The following is a 21,723-nucleotide window of genomic DNA, read 5'->3' on the forward strand; positions in this document are numbered from 1 at the left end:
ATGCTACACATTATTAAAAGGACCAAACTGCTACATGGTAGGTATTAAGAGGATCAAAGTGCTGTTCGTTAACTGAGAGACCTATAACCCTAACAATCGAGTAAATGAAACACTCCATGTCATCATGTAGCCAAAACAGCCACCCACTTCCTGGCCATGTTACTGAATGCTTCAAATCACCACATGTTACAGTATGGTCACAAAGCACCACATGTTACTGAGCAGCAAAAAGCCCACACATTACAGAGTGAACCAAACACCTTAACAAAAAACATGTTACAGTTGGAGATGGAATCAAAAGATATATATATATATGTATATATATATATATATATATATATATATATCTCTATATATAAACGGCAGTTTGTCTGTGCGTGTTTCTGTGTGTCTGTTTTCTTGTACCCTCACCCTGACCACGGCTTTCAACCGATTCTGATGAAACTTGACACACACATAGCCCAATGTCATAGTTCAAAACTAACGCAGCGAAAATTTTGAAAAGTTCCCCCAGTTCTGAAAAAAATCGATAAATTCGACATGGGGTCGAGAATCAGAAACACAAATTGCAAATTGTCTAGGGGACGCAACTCCACCTTTTTTAACTAAAAAAAAAATTTACCATCATTTTTTTCCATCTTTTTGCTGTTTTTTGGCTATAACTCTCTAAAAATGCTTTATAGTTATTTACCTTACAAACCTGAGCAACGCCGGGCGATACTGCTAGTATATATATATATATATATATATATATACAAAGAGAGAGAGAGAGAGAGAAAGAGAGAGGGAAATAAAGTATGTAAACATTACATCCACATCCAGGATGGTGAGTTTTCATGTGTGAATTGAAGTTGGTTGTTCTTGTCAAACACAAATCACAACTGACTGGTTCATGACAATCATTTGCTGCAATCAACATCTGAAATAAAATGATAAATAAATAAATAAGTACAACTGTTCAGTGGTTAATTTCCTCACTAGACTAAATTTAAATGACAAAGTACTTTTACTTCAAAACCTAAACAAGAGTTAACCGTTTTCTGAAGCTATTTAACATTTCCGTTACCATATTTCTACCGAAACACATTGCCTTTGTTTCAATTAATTTGATACAGTGAGAATACAGATCCACTGGATATCTACGTATCCTGGGTTCAATATTGGCCACTTTGTTGAACTATGGGTTGGACAGATCTGCACAACAACAGCAGGGAGTAAATTTTTATATTTCCAAACAACTGACCTGTTCAGAAGACTCCAGTGGTGAGAAGGCATCAGTATTTTCTTCGTACAACAAGTCGTCAAATAAATCAAACTCCAGGTCATAAAGAGGGCGAGCTTCACCAATCTCGTGTTGACGATCTGGACGATTCTCCCGGTGGCTCTCTCTCAGACTTCTTGTTCCAGCTGGTGAGGAAAGGAAGGAGAAAAAAAAAACACAGACTTAAATAATCAAACATATACCCACACCAAGTGGTGAAGAGAACCCCTATGTGGTAACTCAACATGCTAGAAACAAGAGCCCCCCCACCTCTTTCTAATACACTCGTCTACCTGAGACTAATCATACTTTAATGTTTATGAAGATATCTTTTATTTCTTTCCTGTTTCAGTTATTTCACTGTTATTGCCCATGCTGGGGCACCGTCTTGAAGAACTTTTAGTCGAATGAATCAACCCAAGTACTTAGTTTTTTTTTAAAGCTTGGTATTTATTCTATCAGTCTCTTTTGCTGAACTGCTGAGTTATGAGGACACAAACACACCAACACTGCTTGTCAAGTGGCACTGGGGGATAAACAGACACAAAGACACACACATATATATGACAGGCTTCTTTCAGTTTCCATCTACCAGATCTACTCACAAGGCCTTGGTCAGCCCAAGGTCGTAGCAGAAGACACTTGTGCAAGGTGCCATAAAGTGGGATTGAACCTGGAACAGGCCCAAGATCCTCCTGTGGATATCCTTCACTAGGTTCCTGAACATGATAGGTGGGTGGGTGGCAGGGGACAGCGTTGATATAGGGCAGCCTCTCGTTTGGTTTGTGGTAGGGCTTGTATGAACAGGAGCCCAGGTCCAATGTAACATCTAAAAAGTTTATAGCACTAAGGTTGGTCTTGATTGTAACCTTGAGTCCCATGGAGCAAAGGGTGCTAACAAGGTCCTTCCTAGGTCTGTCTAGGGACTGAACCCGGAACCATGTGTTTGGGAAGTAAACTTCTTACTACACAACCACACCTTAAAAATCTTTAAAGCCTCTTTATCACAAGCTCATTGTAACATGGGTGACCCTTTGAGGTTTCAGTTGGTCATTATATGAAATATACCAGAGTGTTCCCTGTCAAATGAAGGATAACCTTTGGGGTAATGTCATACATGGGATAATTATAATGTAACTTTTATCAAATTTCTTGGTGCTTCTACAAAATGCTAAAAATGCTAATTTTTAAAAGAAAAATAAATATTATCTTAAAATAAAATTCAATATTTTTTCTCGTGTGAATAATTCCTCTCATTAACTACTCAGTCATTTACCTCCTCCTCTTCTTCTATGATTCCTTTCTCACTGTGTGTGTGCGTGTGTAAGAGTGTAAATGTGGGTATTAGTGTGTGCGTGTGTGTGTGTGTGAAAGAGAGAAGTCGAGTAGTAATACGTACAGGGTCTGGTGAGATAATTGCGTATATCCATGTGTCGTGTGCGACACAGACGTCGCCTCCGTGTGCGTCCCAGATGTATTTCTCCTTCCCGTTCATCAGAAGATTGATCTGATAATGTCTCTATATGGGCCATTGGTGCCTCGGCTGTCTGGAGGGTGTTTTCCCTGCAAAGAGTAACACATTACACTACTCATACAGTATACTTACTTTAACATATATATAAATATACATAACAAAAATACACAGAGAAAATCACACCTTTAATTGTAGAATTCACCTTACAAATCTGACAATTGTTTTTATTGTGTTAACATATTTAGGAATAGACAATATTGAAACTAATTTATTACAATAAATGTAAACAAACTAATATTTGTTTCAGAAGTGTTGAAATGTGTATTGTGAGATACAAATAAGATGATAATTTATTTTCAAACACATAAACGCTGATAGAACAGCAGAGATTGGATAAGATATCCATACAAAGCAGAAACATTTGTCAGCAACTAACTATGAGACTCAAACTTACACCCCTTTGATTACCGGTCAAGTGCTTTAAGCAAAATTTTCCACTTTGTATGGATGTCTATCAGCATTTATGCGCTTGAAGGTGTAGCATGGTGGTTAGAGCATTTGGCTCATGATTGTAAGGTTGTGAGTTCAATTCCCGGTGACGCGTTGCATCCTTGAGCAAGACACTTTATTTCACGTTGCTCCAGTCCACTCAGTTGGCAAAAATGAGTAGTACCTGTATTTAAAAAAAGGGCCAGCCTTGTCACACTCTGACCTAGTCTTCAACAACACAACACCCCTAAAGACCCAGTTTTCAGCAACAATAATTTTTAAGACCAAATCTTCAACAACACAATTCTTTAGACCCAGTTTTCAACAATACAACAATCCTAAAATCCCAATCTTCAGTTACACAGTAATTCTAAAACCCAGTCTTCAACAACTTGATAATCCTTAAGAGCCAATATTCAGAAGCAAAGTAATCCTAAAGTTTCAATTTTCAGCTTCATAGTAATGATAAAGACACAATCTTCAGCCAAGACATATTCCTAAAGACCCAATCTTCAGAACTCAATAATCTTAAAGACCCAGTCTTCAGCAACAAAACAGTCAATAAAAAAAAAACACAACCCACCCCTTTCCAGTCTGTCTTCATTTAATACCAAAACCAAAATTTTGTGTCCAAGAATTATTTAGACACAAAAACATTCAGAACAAGATGACAAAGAGAAAAGACTTACCAGTCAGAGGCTATTCTGTAGATATGTGCATTGAGCATGTCTGTGAGAGGTGTGCCCCTGGAGGGGAGAGATGTGGGTGGAAATGAGAGGTCAACAGGGACACAGGTAGAAGTCGAGCTTACGGCACAACTAGATTGTTCGTTTTGGTTCGGGGTTTCAGTGATGGGGTGTTCGACCATCCACGTGGCTAGGGTATTTACAACATGAGCAGAAGCCTCAATGTTGACACCTGAAACAGAAAGAAACAGAGAAGAATGCTGTGTATTGGGGTAATTAAAATACTGATGGTTTCTTATCATATAGACACACACACACACACGCACAGGTACAGATGTGGCTGTATGTTTAAGAAGCTGGCTTCCCAATCATAAGGCCTTGGGTTCAGTCCCACTGGGTAACACCTTGGGCAAGTATCTTCTATTTTAGCCATGGGCCAACCAAAGCCTTATGAATGGATTTGGTAGAGGGAAACTGAAAGAAGCCCATTGTGTGTGTGTGTGTGTGCATGCATGCAGGTGTGTATGTGTGATGATGGTAATGATGATGATACACAAGGCTACAAATTTCATTGGAGAGGATAATGTTAAGTATATCAGCCCTTTCTCCAAGATTTCCTTGATATTTTATCAAACCCTAAAGTGCAGGTGTGGCTGTGTGGTAAGAAGCCTGCTTCCCAATCCCATGGTTCCAGATTCAATCCCATTGCAAGGCACCTTGGGCAGGTGTCTTCTACTATAGCTTCAGGCCAATCAAAGCTTTGTGAGTGAATTTGCTACATGGAAACTGAAAGAAGCCTGTCATGTGTGCATGTGTGTTTGTGTTTGCCCCCTCCCCCCACACACACACTTGAGAACCAGTGCCAATGTGCTTATGTTCCTGTAACTTAGCAGTTCGGCAAAAGTGACTGATAGAATAAGTATCAGGCTGACACAAAATGTACTGGGGTCGAATCACTCAACTAAAAATTCTTCTAGGTGGTGCCCCAGCATGGCTGTGGCCTAATGACTGAAACAAGTAAAGGATAAAAGATGAAAAGAGGAAAGGAAAAGACAATTTCCATGGGATCTAAACTCTGAACAGAAAGAGACGCCAATAAATGTAAGACATTTTGTCCAACAATAAACCAGTCCTGACATTGAGGCGTTTCACTTGGAAAATTTGCAGTAGGACATTATGTGTCAATTAAAATAACGAGGCTTTAGTCTGTGATGAGAGAAGTGAAGAGGAGGAAGCAACTGTACTTACCTGTTGCTCTCATTGCTTGCACAATGTGGTTTAGGCTAAATCCCATCTCGATGAGTGGTGCATAGAGAGGTGATGGTGGGGTTTGTGGTGTGGGGCTGACTGCTGTTACAGTTGCTGGAGACAAAGTCGGATGTTGTAATGGTGATACACTGATAGGAACTGCTGAAAGACTGATGGAGAGGAGAAAACAAGGAGACAGCAATGAACAGACATTGTTTAAGCACCAATTAGTCAGTAAGAAACAATACATAACATAGCCATACAGTGTGTGTGTAAATATATAAGTTTTAGTGTTCTTATGAAGGTAACCCCTACATTAAACCCAGAAGATTTGCTAATGGAAGAAATGGGATTACAATGTAGTTGAGTCTCACACAGTTTCAACACAGTAAGAACCACACACGCTCTCTCATCATCATCATCATCATCATTTAACATCTGATGTCCATGTTGTCATGGGTTGGATGGTTTGAATGGAACTGGTGATCCGGAGAGCTGCACCAGGCTCCAGTCTCATTTAGCATGGTTTCTATGGCTGGATGCCCTTCCTAACACCAAGCACTTTGAAAGTTAATGGGTGCTTTTTATGTGCCACCAGCATATACACACATACATACACACACATATATAAATAAAACAAAACAGGAAGCTGGAAAAATCATTTGGCATTATATATTCACCATTACATATGCTTCATTTACGAAGAGGAATCACAAAATTGTGTATGTTGGATAGACATGTAAGAAATTTCATATTAGAAATCCTTCACACAATCCTAACCATCAGGGTGGCATCATTCCAAAGCTAAAAAAAACGTTGTGATCAGCAACATATAACAACATCTGACAGAGTCTGGTCAATCATGTGGTTTCAAAATAACGAATATGGTGGTTAATGCAAGGAATATTTGAAGATATGTCTTTTACTTATATCTCATCTACCAATTCCTCTGGCCATCAGTGATGATGCTTGGGGGTCACTTAGTGTTTTATGTCTTTCTACAAATAGACCTCTTCACCTAGGGGAACCGGCTGGGGTTGATCAAGACCTAGGCTGTGCCCATGTGACACTAACCCTTCCAACAAATAAATTAAAAACAAAATAAAACTTCTCCCCTCCCCCTGTCTATTTATACTGTCAGTAGGCTGAGCAAAGTTGACTTACCTCGGTTCACTTAACATCGTTCTGATCCGGTGGACAACAGGTTGGTGGCGCTGTAGGAGAGAACTGCTATCCATGCTGGAGCGGCGAGTCCCTACTCCGTTGGTGCCACTGTTGACATTGCTGTCATCAACAGAGGCAGAAGTACTTGTGCTGTTACTTCGTTCCAGTGGGGGGCTGGACGTTACGTCCACACTGGCCTTGATGCCTTTTGATGCCCTTAGCTTATCCAGTTGTTCTATGAAATAAAACACAGCAAACATAACCAGAGATAATCAGTGATAAATGATTGAGATCAGCTGTTGTTATTATTATTATTATTATTATTATGATTATTATTATGATTATTATTATTATTATTATTATTATTATTATTATTATTTAACGTCAACTTTACCTTTCATCCTTTTTCTAAGGGTCAGTAAAATAAGTATTAGTTAAGCACTAGGGCCAGTCCCATCAACCAGCCCCTTCTCACCAAATTTCAGGTGTTGTGCCAATCAGCAGAAAGGATTGTTATTGCTACTGTCATTATTGATCTCCTTTTAACAGTTGAAAGAATTATTTATATTTACATGTATGGTATGTGTGAGAATGTGTGTGTGTCTGTGTACCAATGTGTGAGTGTGTATGTGTGTATCCATGTGTGTGTGTGTGTGTGTGTGTGTGTGTGTGCTTATATATGTTTGTGAACATTTGCCCGACACACATACAGACACTGATTCAAAATGCATGTGTCAATCTGTCTGTCATTGTCACTGTATATATGAAGATTGTGTGTGTGTGTGTGTATATATATATATCTGTGGGTGTGTATGTATATGTGAAGACTGTGTGTGTGTTTACATTTGTGAATGTTTACTTGACACACATCCAGACACTAACTCAAAATGTATGTCAGTCTGTCTAAAACTCTGTGTGTGTGTGTGTGTGTGTGTGTGTGCATGCATGTGTGCGCGCGTGTGTGTGTGTGTGTTGACACTCACCTTCATACTGAGCAAGATTGGCTTGGTTATCAGACTGGGTTTGAATCATAACCTGATAGAGAACATTCTGTGCTCGTTCCAGTTCCACCAAAGACACAAGACGTCGGAATGGTGATGGTACCGTGGCCAGCTTTACCATCTGCTTCATGATGGCACGAAGCTCACCTTTCATGTCATCATCTCGTCTCACCACAGTGCCGTCAGGAAGGGCTTTGCTGCTCTCGGCTCGCAGGTCGGATTTCGGCACGAGCAGCATCTCAGCGTATTTGTTGGTCAATAGAACCCTGTAAAGCATTCGCAATGCCGCCAATTTCAACGACGCCATCCTGAAGTTGAACAACTCGTGCTGTAAGGCATTGTCTTCGGTGGAATTCACCTCAAAAACGTTCTCGTCAGAACTCTCTTCCGTGATGACATCAGCCGAAACAGCACTTTCTTCTTTACCAAGTTTTTGTGACGCGGTCTCAGTACCACAGGACGGTGTGTCAGAGAAGCTGGAATTCGGCAACGAACCTTCCCTGCTGCTAGAAACGGTTTGAGACATGTCACCCTGTGACCCGTGCAGAGCCTCTCGGCTGTCCATCAATGATGTAGATGCTGAGGCTGACACTGAACGCAGCGACGATGACGACAGCGGCGGTGGTGGTGGTGGTAGTGGGATGCCAAAACTAGCATAATTAATGCTTTGCAACAACAAACATTGCCGTTTCTTGTCAGCGTTGTGATCTGTGGGTCTTTGTCGACTGTTTTCTTCAGTGATTTGTTGTTCCTGGTCAGTGACCTGTGCTGGATCATCAGGCGGACTCTTAGCAGTAGTGACAGCAGCAGCAACAGGATCCACGGATGACTCCTCCATTGGGTTGGAGTCTTGCAATTCATCAGTTGGTTTCCCTGGTTTCTTTTGCCCTCCATTCAAAGAACCATATTCCTGGTGTCTACTGAGCTGCAGTGAGTGCTTCTCATCACTGATCAGAGTCAATTTCATGACGGCCTGTAAAAGCTGTGGGGTGAGGCCAGCCAGGTGGTTGAGGTCAAACTCAGCAGGTTCAATGGGTTCGAGGTTGGCTATGGCAGCATCACTGAAAGGAGAAAGAGAACAATTTAATGAGAGAGAGAGAGAGAGAGAGAGAGAGAGAAGAGAAATGGAGAGATAGATATAGAGAAACACAGACATAACAAGAGGTAAGACAAATGAGAAAGACAGATAGAGAAGCTGTATACATACATACATACATACAAATATATATATAGGCTCTAGTTCAAGGGGTGAAACATTTAAAAGAAGCTATGTCCAGCTACCAAGAATAAAGTACCAAAAGCCAAGGAATGAATTTTATCAATCTATATTTTTTTTAGAGAGAGAAAAACTAACATAGACAGAGAAATCTATGTAAGCATGGGAGTCTGAGGAGTTTTTTGAAAGGGGGAGACAGAAGTGGGGGGGGGGGTACTTGCACTTCACCTCTACCTGTAAATAATTTATTATTTATCATAAAATCAAATAAAATATATTATTAGTACATGTTAGCAAGTTGCGAAACAACTGTAGTTGAATATGGATGTCCATTGGTAAAATAAATTTTACTCATCATATACTTCCTCTCTTTATATATATATATATATATATATATACATATATATATATATATATATATATATATATATATATATATACACATATATATATACACACATATACACACACACACACACACACACATACATACATATAAAGAGAGGGGTTTGAAAATGCACCTAAATTCGAAAAACATGGTTGTTCACATACATGCCAAACTAGTTTCGACAATTTTTTGTTAATCAATGGTACAAATATATATTAAAAAAAAGGGAGTTTTAGCAGAGTTTAAAATTACGGGGTAAAAATCAGACAAGCATGTTTAAATGATCAAATGTTCACATAAATTTTAATGCGTTTCACAGGAATAGATAATATCAAAGTAAGTACATCTAAAAGCTCCAATACTGTTATCAGCTTCCATGTCATCATACTGCAGAATTATCTGAGCTGGAAAAACATGAGGACCTTTGTCAGTGCATGGAATTTGTATATTTATCCAACAAGAAGATAGGTTTTAGTTACAAATCATAGCATCTGCTTGAGATTACAGCATGTGTTGGATAAATTTATATATATACATATTTAAAGAAAGAGAGAAAGAGAAAGAGAGAGAGAGGGAAGGAAATAAGAGGTCACCTGATGAATGTGTCACTATCATCCCAATGGACTTTAGCTGTGGTTGACTGGTCTCGTGACACCCCTAACAAGGTGCCCTTTTTGTAGGCAGTTTTATGTTTGCATCGGCCGCCCACTCTCAGTCCATGGTCAAGGCCACCAATAAGCACTAAGCTTGGCCACACCTAAAAAAGAAAAAAAAAAAAGACTCAGAAACAGTGAAAGAGGTGGAAGAAGCGTTGCTGTTATTGTTCTAAGCCTCACATTTATCAGGCATGGGAGGAACAAAGGCAAATGTGTGTAATTCTTTTAACTCTTTAGCATTCAGGTTAATTCCATCTGATGTAAAGCTTAATTAGTCACATTGTTAGTATTATTTAATTTCGTGTCTGAAGAATTTCTAATAGGAGATATCTTACATGTTTTCTCCTTCATGTACAATTTTGTAACTCCTATTAGCAAATGAAACATGTGTGATGGTGAATATATAATACCAAACATTTTTCAAAACTCCTGTTCTGATATATATACACATATTATATATATATATGTGTGTACATTCTATCATATAAATGTGTTTAACTATATAAAAAAGTGTAGCTGAGAGAAAAGTTGGACCTAAGAAGCATCAGATGTGGTGTGCAAGAGAGGCGACTGCGCTGGTATGGTGAGAATGGATGTGGATAGCTGTGTGAAAAAGTGTCACACACAAGCAGTTGAGGGAATCTGTGGAAGAGGTAGACCCAGGAAGACATGGGATGAGATGTTGAAGCACAACCTTTGAACATTAGGCCTCACCAAGGCAATGACTAGTGACTGAGACCTTTGGAAATATACTGTGCTTGAGAAGATCCAGCAAGCCAAGTGAGACCATAACCTGTGGCCTATGCCAGTGGTGTAATCAGCCCACTCATGCATACCTTTCTTTTAATGGACACTAAACTCTGCTTGTGAAGACCTTTTGAGGCAAGTGAAATCAAAATCAAATTTGCTGACGTGGCCGATGACAGCACTGCCTGATTGGCAACCGTGCTAGTGGAATAAGAACACCACCCGAGCATGATTGTTTCCAGGGCTGCTGACTGGCTCCCATGGCAGTGGCACGTAAAAAAGCACCATCTGAGTGTGTTCGTTACCAGCGTCGCCTTACTGGCACTATTGCTGGTAGCATATGGAAAACAACATCTGAGCGAGGTTGTTGCCAGTGCTGCTGGACTGGCTATTGTGCAGGTGGCACGTAAAAAACACCATTTGAGTGTGGCCGTTGCCAGTGCCACCTGACTGGCCCTCATGCCGGTGGCACGTAAAAGCACCCACCACACTCTCGGAGTGGTTGGCATTAGGAAGGGCATCCAGCCGTAGAAACTCTGCCAGATCAGATTGGAGCCTGGTGCAGCCTTCTGGCTCGCCAGTCCTCAGTCAAACTGTCCAACCCATGCTGGCATGGAAAGCGGACGTTAAGCGATGATGATGATGATGAAACACATCTGGTAATGTGTGTATGTATGTGTGTGTGCCTGTCAGTATGGTGAACAGAGACCCAAATCCAGACGTGGTATTTCAGCCGAAAATGGCCAACACTTACTTCATAACATAATGTTTCTACTGACTGGAATAATAACTTTGTATCACTTTCATTCTTCGTGGCGGCTGCTGGGACGGAACCTTCTTTATCTTCCTCTGAAACAACACACAAAGATAGAAATTGATAAAAGAGATTTTAAGTCACTGCTGTTATTGTTGTTGTTATTTAAAACCATCACATGTATTAAACCTGATGCAAGAGAACAGATCCATTGTTAAAAATGTTACAAGGTGATGACGATGATGATGAAGACAATGATGACGATGATGAAAGCGAGAGCAACGAGACAACAAAGATATTGCTGAGAAAACAAGCAGGCAATTGATCACAGAAGGGCCGAGCACAAGCAGCAACGTTGCCATGATGACATCGTCTACCAAGGCAGCAATGGAGTACAAGCTTCCATAAGCGTGCCGTCAGGTGGAGGCAGAGACAGTCTTGAGAAGGGAAGGACAGACGAAACAATGATGAAATTGGGACGGAGGCAAGGGAGAGGCCACAGATACGTCAGTGACGACAATGATGATGACTGTGTGGTGATGATGATGACAATGATGATGGTAATGATAATGGTGATGATGATGAAAATGACGAAGGCAATAATGATGATGAGGAGGAGGAGGGAGACAACAATGATGATAGTTGTGTTGATGATGAGCTTAAGATGATGATGATAGTGGTGGTGGTTGTGAGAGTAAGAGTGAAACATGATGATGATGATGATGAGGAGGAGAATTGTAAAGTTGATGATGACAATGGTAGTGGTGGTAATGACGATGGGATGACAAGGCTGTTAATTCAAGCAGGGTTTACCTTGCTCTGAGAGAGCTTCAAACTTATCGATCTTGTTGATCTGTTTAATAATCATGTCGTTGATGGCTCCGGTCCAGCTTTCGTTCTTGTGTAGTGTCCGCAGCAGGGAGATGGCAGCCTCCACCATGGTGGTAGTGGCAGGGGCACACAGTGGATCTCCTGGTAGGAGGTCACACGGTGATCCCTGAACCTGCATGTCAGTGATCTTCACCTAAAACACACAGACAGACAGTTTATAGAGGAGGGAACACAAAGGGAAGGAGGAACTTAATAATAATTCTTTCTATTATAGACAGAAGGCCTGAATTCATCAAAGAGAAACAATTTTTATTTTCTATTCAGATTGTATTTTAGACGAATTGTTTTAGATAAACTCGGCTAGAGGCCAAATATCTGGTGCTTTGTCGATTTTTACCATTGAAAGACATAAGAGAAAGATCATCTTACTTTTTCTCCAGGGTTACAACTGTAAAACATAACACAGGGATACAGCTCAGTAGCATCAATGTCATCAAAGGCAAGTTTCAACTTCTGAAAGAAATGGAAGGAGACATTTTCAATTGGGGAACCTCAATTGTGAGCATGCACACACACATATATATACATATGCATATATACATATACATGTGTGTGTGTGTGTATATATATATATATATATATATATATATATATATATATATATATATACACACACATACACACACGCACAATTCATATAAATACATATATGTATATATATATACACACATACATACACACATACATATAAACACATATACATATGTAATATATATATATACACATACACACATACATATAAACACATATACATATGTATATATACATAATTATATAAATATATATGTACATATATATATATATATACCTTTACACACACACACACAAACACACACATATATATATATACACATTTATACATATACTTACATTTATACATATACACATATATACACACACAAGTATACAAACATACAATCACACCACAAAGCATGCAGTGTACAGCAACGAAGGGTGGATGGAGGCAGAGACAGGGTGGCCTTGGAGCAGAGAGAGGTGAGCAAGTGCTGTGCATGGTGCTATCATTCTCAATGAGAATGAGAGCACCAAGTAGAAGTTGTGCCTCTACTTGGTGCCCAAGTAGAAGCACAAATAATAGAAACAGAAATCTCGATCCTTCCGCACCGCGAGACTTCATCTGCCCAGGGAGTGAGGTAGGGGCGGGGTGGGGTGGGGCGGGGGTGTCGATGACAACATCAGTAACAACAACAGCAGTAGCAACAACCACATCAATAACAACAAACCACAGAAACAAAATATGAACAACAACATAAATATATATAAACATCAACCTCATCGACAATAACAACAACAGCATGAAGAAGAGAATGTTTGATAAAAAGATAAGAGAAGAATGGGTGGAGAGACTGTTGTTGTTGCTGTCATTGATGTTGCTGTTGTGGTCGATGTGCTTACCTCTCCGTTCTTGCCAAAAGACAACGTCCTGGCATCCATATCTAACAGCACTGTGATGTAATCTCCTTGGCTATAACCCGGCAATGTGACACTTTGTTCTCCGTTGTGATAAACATTGCCACTGTAAGCCCGATATAACCACATATCGGTGGTCGTACTTTGACAATAGTCAGTGACAGGCCACCGGGATACACCAACACACGTTCCCTCGTTACCACTGTTCTCCTTCACAATTAGGAACTGCAACAACGGCAACAACCATAGCAACAGCAGAAAGAAATAAAGAAACAAGACAAGAGAATAGCATTTAGTACAGTGCCAATATGATGGAAACGGAAGGTAATGTAGTGGTGATGTTGATGGTGGCAAGGATGGTAATATTAATGGTAAGGCGGCGAGCTGGCAGAAACGTTAGCACGCCGGGCGAAATGCTTAGCGGTATTTCGTCTGCCATTACGTTGTGAGTTCAAATTCCGCCGAGGTCGACTTTGCCTTTCATCCTTTCGGGGTCGATAAATTAAGTACCAGTTACACACTGGGGTCGATGTAATCGACTTAATACCTATGTCTGTCCTTGTTTATCCCCTCTGTGTTTAGCCCCTTGTGGGTAATAAAGAAATAGGTAATATTAATGGTAATGATGATGATGATGGTGGTGCTTGATTTCGAATTTTGACACAAGGCCGGCAATTTCAGGAGAGGGTAGGGTTAAGTTAATTTATATTGATCCCAATATTCAACTGGTACTTGTTTTATTGACCCTGAAAGGATGAAAGGCAAAGCTGACCTCAGTAGAATTTGAACTCAGGAATCAATAAAGACGGATGAAATGTCGCTAAGCATTTTGCCCAGCATGTCAATGATTCTGCCAGCTTGCCGCCAGTGTTTGTGATAAAATTGATAGTGGTGGTGGTGATGGAACTGATGGTGTTGGTGATGGTGGTGGTGATGATAATAATGATGGTTAGGGTGAGGTTAATAATGATGGTGATGATGATGATGGTTGCACTCAATAGAATATGGTGTGTGACAAAGAGAAATTTATATTTTACAGGTCAGGTTCTTCATGGAGAAAGGAAAACAAATTCAATACAATATATAAGTAGAATCTATGTTATGAAATGTGAGACAATTTACAAATATATATATTTTACAAAAAAGAGGAAACATAATTTTTTTTTCAATTAAAAACAAGATTTAAGGAGAGAAAAATATACAAAACAAAATAAAACATTTCAGTTATTCTCACCTTCCATTGATAACAACCAGAAGTAATTTGCATATTGCCTAGCCCATATCCTTTGCCCCCGGGCCCATGGACAAGCGTGTGACCATTCTCAACACTACAGCATAGCGTTTTATCAGGATCAAAAGAAGTGCTTTGTTTGGTGAGTGTTTCTTGTTTTTTGGCAGAGATTGGGCAGCCAGTGGTGGAATCGGTCTGTTCCACCTCATCGATCTTCTCCATCAGTTCATTCTTGCGTGCCAGGGTTTGTTGATTGGCAAGTACAACTGGTACAAACCACATGTGTTGAGCCATATCATGAAACAATCGCTGGACAATCTGTGGTAGCAAAGAGAAAGAGAGTTGAGATAAGAAGATCAATTGAGAAAGATCATTGAACCACAAGGAAACTAAGCAATTTAAAAAAACTATACGTATGTGTGTGTGTGTAAACAGACAGACAGAAAGATAGACATATCCATGCTAAGTTGGACATGCAAAAAAGAAAAAAAAAGAGGAAATTTTTTTTATGGAACATTAAAAAAAAAAATTTACACACCCAGACACACACAAAAAGTTTTAAAAAACAATAAAATAGTGTACATACTGTATCGAAATAATCTCGATCCAGATCTTTAGGACATGCAGGGAGGATAACAGCCAGTAAGTGTAGCGCGATAAGACGAGTTCTCAGACTGCTGATTAATGGTAAACCTTAAAAGAAAGGAAGATGGAAATAATTAAAGTCAATGTTTAAATCTCTCAGAGGAATCCTACTAATGATAAGCATTACAATTCTTCAGGTAATTAATGTCATCTTTCGAGATGAAAATATTTTGGTTTCCAGAAATATTCACAGCTCCATTATGCTTCATCATCATCATCATTTAGCGTCCGCTTTCCATGCTAGCATGGGTTGGACGGTTCAACTGGGGTCTGGGAAGCCAGAAGGCTGCACCAGGTCCAGTCTGATCTGGCAATGTTTCTACGGCTGGATGCCCTTCCTAACACCAACCACTCCGTGAGTGTAGTGGGTGCTTTTTATGTGCCACCGGCACAAGTGCCAGATGGGGCTGTGAATGGGCACGGTTGGATGGTGCTTTTTACGTGCCACCGGCATGGGGGCCAGGCGAGGCTGGCAAAAAATTTGTTTCAGTCTTCATGGTTGTCAAAGTAGCCATCTTCAGAGTAAATATTTAGAACATTTACATCTGCACCATGTTTCAATTAGTATAATGATGATGATGATGACGATGATGGTGGTGGTGGTGGTGGTGGACTCTACCACTGAAGATGACACCTGAGTGTTCAGCCTTTGCCGAATGACCTGCACAAAGGATTTGTTTATATTGATCAAATTCTCATGCCACACAGCTCACTGTCTCCATCATATCAACGTTGTCCGAACCGGTGCATGGTGTGTCATGCGTCAGGTGTCAAAGCAATTGCAGAGCAATACGAGATGAAATGTTTTGCTCAAGAACACAATGCACCACCTGCTCCAAGAATTGAAATCAATCTCATGATCATGAATGCAACATCCTCACCACTAAGCCGTATGCCCTCACTAACAACAACAACAACGATAATAATGTGATCACAATAAAGCGGCGAAAGAATTTGACAAGATCAGTAAATATAAAGACTTGCTAATAGAAATTGAAAAAATGTGGCATCTCAAGGCGACTACAGTACCAGTGATTGTAGGATCTCTAGGAATGATAAAAAAAAGGTACTGAAACCTATTTGAAAATGATACCTGGCTTACCATCCCTACAGGAAGTGCAAAAAGTTGTATTAACTGGAACGGCTCATGTAGTGAAAAGAGCATTATCGCTGTGAAAACAACATCCATCCATGAATTTATTTATTTATTAATTTTTTAAATACATATTTTACCTGTGAATTTGTATGTGTAATCTGGGAATGAATACAATGAGCTTCTCTGCCCTAGGTGTATGGAAAACACTCGGCGAGAAACGGAAGAAAATTTGAAGAAAGAAGGAAAAAATAATATTCTTTGCATTTTGAATTTGAATCTTGTCACAGCCAACTTGGATAGAAGACTTGATCTGTGCCCTAGTTTAACAACACCACCAGTTACTTCAGGTACTTTTAATGGACCCCACTCTGATGTAGGCATTCAGATCATGTCTCCAGCTCAAAGATTTTCTCCTTCCCTCCCAAAAGTCTCAGAGACCCTGTAAAGGTCCAGGGTCACTGCTTTCCCTCCCAAGTAAAAGATAAAAACAAAAGCAAGTTCAAAAACAAGAAGGGAGGTAGCATACTGTTACCTTTCTCGGAAAATTTTCCTGCGATATCAAGAAGCACACTGGTCCATTTTTTACAAGCCAAACGTGACTGGACAGGAACTGAAGCAGCAATTCTTCTAAGGAACACTAAGAAGTCACCAATAGCTATTTGGCTGGGACAGGATTCTACAATGCAAAAATAGAGAAATAATTAGGTTAATAACTAATTAATATTGTTGTATTTCGGGATGGTAATTTTTCTTCATTTTTTTTTGCCAAATAAACACGCAATATATATTTTTATCTTCACTCATTTATTACTGTTTTTATTTAATTATTCTAACTCATGTCATTTGTCCAGAAGTCTTTTGTCACACATCTGTGACCTCTTCTGCGACACTTTTCATTTTTGTGTGTGTTCTTGCTCCATTTACTCCAGTCTGTTCTTCTAAGATGTGTATCCTTATATGTGCATGTGTTTGAGTCTTTGTTTGTGTGTGTACATGTGTGTGTCATAGTTTTTAGTAACAGTGTGGCCTTCCCTTCACCCCATTGTGCTGCTGCTGTCCTAGGACCCAAGAAAAGCAAAATTAGTACAGTTCCTGTATTCCTCTGTGTATGTTTATTCATCCACGGTGTTGCCATCATGGGTATGGGTTCGCTTCGTATGCCTCCATGCCCTTTATATAGTTTTATTTATTTATTTTACCTATCTCAGTCTTACATTTATCACAGGTATGTGACAGATATATTTATATATTAAGTTATTTACTTATTTAAAAAAATTTTTATTTTTATTTTTTATACATCTATTTCTATTTCTCATAAGTATCACCAGCCAGTGCATATATATCTATTGTGTGTATATTACCCTGAATGTTTCTGTGTATTATTTATAGGTTTCTCCCCATCTCTCTTCTCATCCCTACTGTCTTTAGTCATGTGGTGTGGTGGTGGGTGTTACTGTTCCATTCATGTTTTCTATTGAGATTCGGTCTGTCTGTTATGTGTGTAGCCTCTGTAATCTAAGTGTCATGTGCGTTCTATGTGTCAATAGTACTTTAGCCTCTATCCTATTAATGAAGCCTCCATGTTCTTCCTGAGCAGGTTGGTAGAACACTGACAAGCCTTTCCCTTCTTTGAGTTCTTACCAATGTTCACCCTATACGCTTTCCCAATTAATTAATAGTTTACAGTTAGTAAATTACAGAACAAAAACGAAATTCACTTTACAAATATACATTTTGTATTTCTCACACCAATACACATATACATAAACACACTTATAACTAAATACATTTATATACATTATTTATAATTGATGGATATTTGTCCTCATGTTGTTTGTTAACACAATGTTTCGGCTGATAGACCCTCCAGCCTTCATCAGGTGTCTTGGGGAAATTTCAAACCTGGGTTCTCATTCCTAAGGTATTTTTCAATGTTGTTATTATTATTAATGTTATTCAGGTCACTGCCTGGAATCAAACTCGGAATCAGAAACCTGAATAATATTAATAATAACAACATCGAAAAATACCTTAGGAACGAGAACCCAGGTTCAAAATTTTCCCAAGACACCTGATGAAGGCTGGAGGGTATATCAGCCAAAACATTGTGTTAACAACAAACAAGATGAGGACAAATACCCGTCAATTGTAAATAATGTAAATAACGTATATAATTCCTCATCTCTTAAATATAGAACTGTACATTTATATACACTTACATACAGACACAGATGCATGCATGCATGCATACATACATACATACATACGTACATACATACGCACATACATACATACATACAATCATTATTTAATCTCTGCTTTGACAGGAAACTTGATGAGCTTGATGATACATGCCAAAGATGACACATCAGTGTCATCTTTGGAATGTTTTCTAAGGCTGGATGCCCTTCCTGATGCCAACCACTATACAGAGTGGACTGGGTACTTGTTTCATGCCACTGGCACCAGTGAGGTCGCTGTGTGAGTTGCAAGACAGAAAAGAACAGAGAAGTAGAAGGAAATGGAGGAAAAAGCTCCCACTACTAAGAAGTATTTGGGAGAAGAAGACGGAGATGAATGGCTGCTTATCAGGTTTCGAAATGCTAAAGTATTATAGAGGGACAAGCACAGGTGTCTAGCTATAGAGGAGATAAATGGCTGAAGGAGATAAGCAGAAGGTAGTGATGGGCTGCTAGTGTAAACTCTCAAGGAGCAAAGAACAAGAAGGTGGGCATAAAAAAGAGGTCAGTGCATGATGGGAGGGGATGAGAGTGCGAGGAGGGAAGAAACAGGTGGAAAGTAACAAAGGTGGGGGTGGGGATGATGGAAAATACCAGTATGTAGAAACGTGAGGTGGGAGGTGTAGGAGTGGCTCAGGAAGGAGAATAGAACAGAAAATAGAAGAATGGTGTATAAGGTGCAAGAGCTGTGGAGAGTGAGAGATAAGGATACATAAGGGGCTATAGTAGGTGGGGGGTTATGATGGGAGATGTGGGAGGGCATTGAGAATGATAGCAGGTGAGAGAGGAGTTTAGAATGGAGTGTAGCAGAGGGGAAAAAGGGCAGTGAGTGAAGGCCCAGAAAGGAGATGATTGGTTGAAATGGAGTGGGCAGAAATGATGAGGAATGGAAATAGTTCTGTGTGTGGGGTGTCGTTTAGGAGGGGATGGGATGTAGCACACACAGACAAACACATACACTCAGACAAACACACACACAGAATAAACAGTAATACCTTGCTGTATATCTTTCTCTTGAGAAACAGCTGAAGACAAGAGTTTTTCCAGTTGTTTCCACAGTAAATCCACAACATTCTGGATGACACCATCACTTAGTCTCTCGGCATACATCCCGGTGCCAACGGCAACGATTTGCAGAAGGTGTTGACAGCCCAGCTGGAGCATGTTGTTCAGCTGGAGGGAATTCAAGGCAGTTGGTGGTATCTGCATGGTGAGGGGCACAGTGTGAGCATTCTCGCTGAGGCAGTAGAGGAGGGGGAGCAGCTGACCACAGGACACAGCAAGGGACAGGTCAGCTGGACAATACTTGTTGCTCATGGACAGCACAGTGGACAGGAGCAGCTTCTGCTTGGTGCTTTCCTCCAGTGTTTTAGATTTTGATGTCGTGACCAATGCCCCGACAAGCAGCTCATAGATTCGGTGGACTGCTAACTGCACCTCTTGTTGGCTTTGGGCTCGCGCCGCCTTGATCCCATCCTGATAGTGACTTCCGTCAGGCAGAGCTGATGTTGTTTCAAATGGTAAAGAACTCAATCCGAAGCAACCAGACAGGAACTGGAGATGGACAGAACTAAGTAGAGTGGTCAGTGTAAAATCTTCAGGTGAGCTGGTGTTGCTGTCCTGACTGTCAACACTGGACTGGCGATTGTTAGATGTTTTATCTTTCTCTGTGGACAACAACTCAACTATTTGGTGCAGTGAGTCAACACGTGATTGTGCCCTCTCTTGCTGATGTTCAAGGGATTTAGCAAAATATATCTGATACATAATATGTTCGCCGCACACAAAGTGGAAAATGTCCAACATCAATTCTTTGATGCACAGCTTCCGACAGGTGTGATGTTCGTTCTCTTCGCCAAAGTATCCAGGTGTAATGTCACCAACACGTTCTTGGCGCCACCGGAGACGGCGCAAGATTTCTTTCACTTTCTGTAAGGATTCCATGCTGGTGTCTGGCAAAAGAGAAAGAGGGAGAGAGTGAGAAAGAGATAGGAATACAGAATCATAATTAGAAAAGTGAAACTATGAACCCTAATACCTGAAAATTGTTAACCCTTTCTGGACCATAAACTAAACGAGTAGTTGCTTATGTGTTTCAATTCATGTGACCGATACATATCTGATTCAGATACAATGTATCTAGGACTACATCACATAAGGTGTCCTGCTTCATTGTATAGCCCCAGGTCAGTTCTGAACAGGTCAAGGATAAAACATATTCCAACTGCAATTGTTTTTTATTTGGACATAGTATATCTAAGACTACATTATCTACTGCGTCCTTTCATTTTTAAGCTGCTATTTCTAGCAATTCAAATGATAGTGTCATGGTTGCCTTATCAACTGAATATAGTTTTGTTGTTGATGCTGAACCCAATAATCAACAGCAAAAGTATAACCAAAGCTCTTTCAATTGTGCCCACCCCAATCTCTTTTTTTCAGACATAATGTATCAAGGACTACATTATCTAATGTGTCCTCCATTATTGTTTTAATACACAAGGGTATAAACTAAAGACCATTCAGCTGCTATTTTTTAGCAGGGTGAGCAACTGCTCAGAGTTTCCTCTTACATTTGTCAGTGTTCAGCAGCGTGGTGGCTGTCATCCCACCTCCTTCACTGAAGTGACCATGAATCTATGTCAGAAATCAACATCTGCCAGACCAAACATAGGAAGGATTAAATACTTACTTTCTCCTGAGAGAGGTGTAGCCGTACCATTGCATTGTGCAGCTGTGTAGCGCAAACCTCCATTGCCAGTGTTCTACAAAAGAAACAGCATATCAGTATATGCGTGTATGTGTGTGTGTGTGCATGAGAAAGTGTATATGTGTGTATATATCATCATCGACATCTGGTACTTATTCTATTAGTGTCCCTTTGCTGAACACCTAGGTTACAGGAACATAAACAAACCAACAAGCAGCAGTGAGGGAAAGATACACAAATACATATATTTAAGTGGCAAATTTCTTTCAGTTTCCATTCCCTAAATCAAATCCTGAGGGTTTGATTGGTCTGAGGCCATAGTAGAAGACACTTGCCTAAGGTGCCACACAGTGGGACTGAACACAGAACCACATGCTTGGAAAGCAAACTCTTAC

General features: G+C 39.9%; 1 protein-coding gene across 4 annotated transcripts in view; it reads right to left on the reverse strand.

The window, feature by feature from the left end:
• The window catches only part of LOC115222889 (probable E3 ubiquitin-protein ligase HERC1), a 122,957-nt gene that overhangs the window by 46,881 nt on the left and 54,353 nt on the right, over positions 1 to 21,723 (reverse strand). For all 4 annotated transcript variants that reach the window (XM_029793273.2, XM_036511903.1, XM_036511905.1 and 1 more), the window contains exons 26-42: positions 21,311 to 21,383; positions 19,614 to 20,570; positions 16,911 to 17,054; positions 15,224 to 15,330; positions 14,641 to 14,955; positions 13,392 to 13,631; positions 12,345 to 12,428; positions 11,898 to 12,108; positions 11,085 to 11,179; positions 9,521 to 9,684; positions 7,306 to 8,384; positions 6,323 to 6,557; positions 5,159 to 5,328; positions 3,914 to 4,142; positions 2,661 to 2,824; positions 1,244 to 1,407; positions 811 to 919 (exon numbers count right to left, since the gene is read on the reverse strand). In XM_029793273.2, coding sequence (XP_029649133.1) covers positions 811 to 919; positions 1,244 to 1,407; positions 2,661 to 2,824; positions 3,914 to 4,142; positions 5,159 to 5,328; positions 6,323 to 6,557; positions 7,306 to 8,384; positions 9,521 to 9,684; positions 11,085 to 11,179; positions 11,898 to 12,108; positions 12,345 to 12,428; positions 13,392 to 13,631; positions 14,641 to 14,955; positions 15,224 to 15,330; positions 16,911 to 17,054; positions 19,614 to 20,570; positions 21,311 to 21,383 — 4,540 coding nt within the window. The remainder of the gene's footprint in view (positions 1 to 810; positions 920 to 1,243; positions 1,408 to 2,660; positions 2,825 to 3,913; positions 4,143 to 5,158; positions 5,329 to 6,322; positions 6,558 to 7,305; positions 8,385 to 9,520; positions 9,685 to 11,084; positions 11,180 to 11,897; positions 12,109 to 12,344; positions 12,429 to 13,391; positions 13,632 to 14,640; positions 14,956 to 15,223; positions 15,331 to 16,910; positions 17,055 to 19,613; positions 20,571 to 21,310; positions 21,384 to 21,723) is intronic.

Source organism: Octopus sinensis, linkage group LG21 (assembly GCF_006345805.1).
Source record: "Octopus sinensis linkage group LG21, ASM634580v1, whole genome shotgun sequence".
NCBI classification, from domain to species: Eukaryota; Metazoa; Mollusca; class Cephalopoda; order Octopoda; family Octopodidae; genus Octopus; species Octopus sinensis.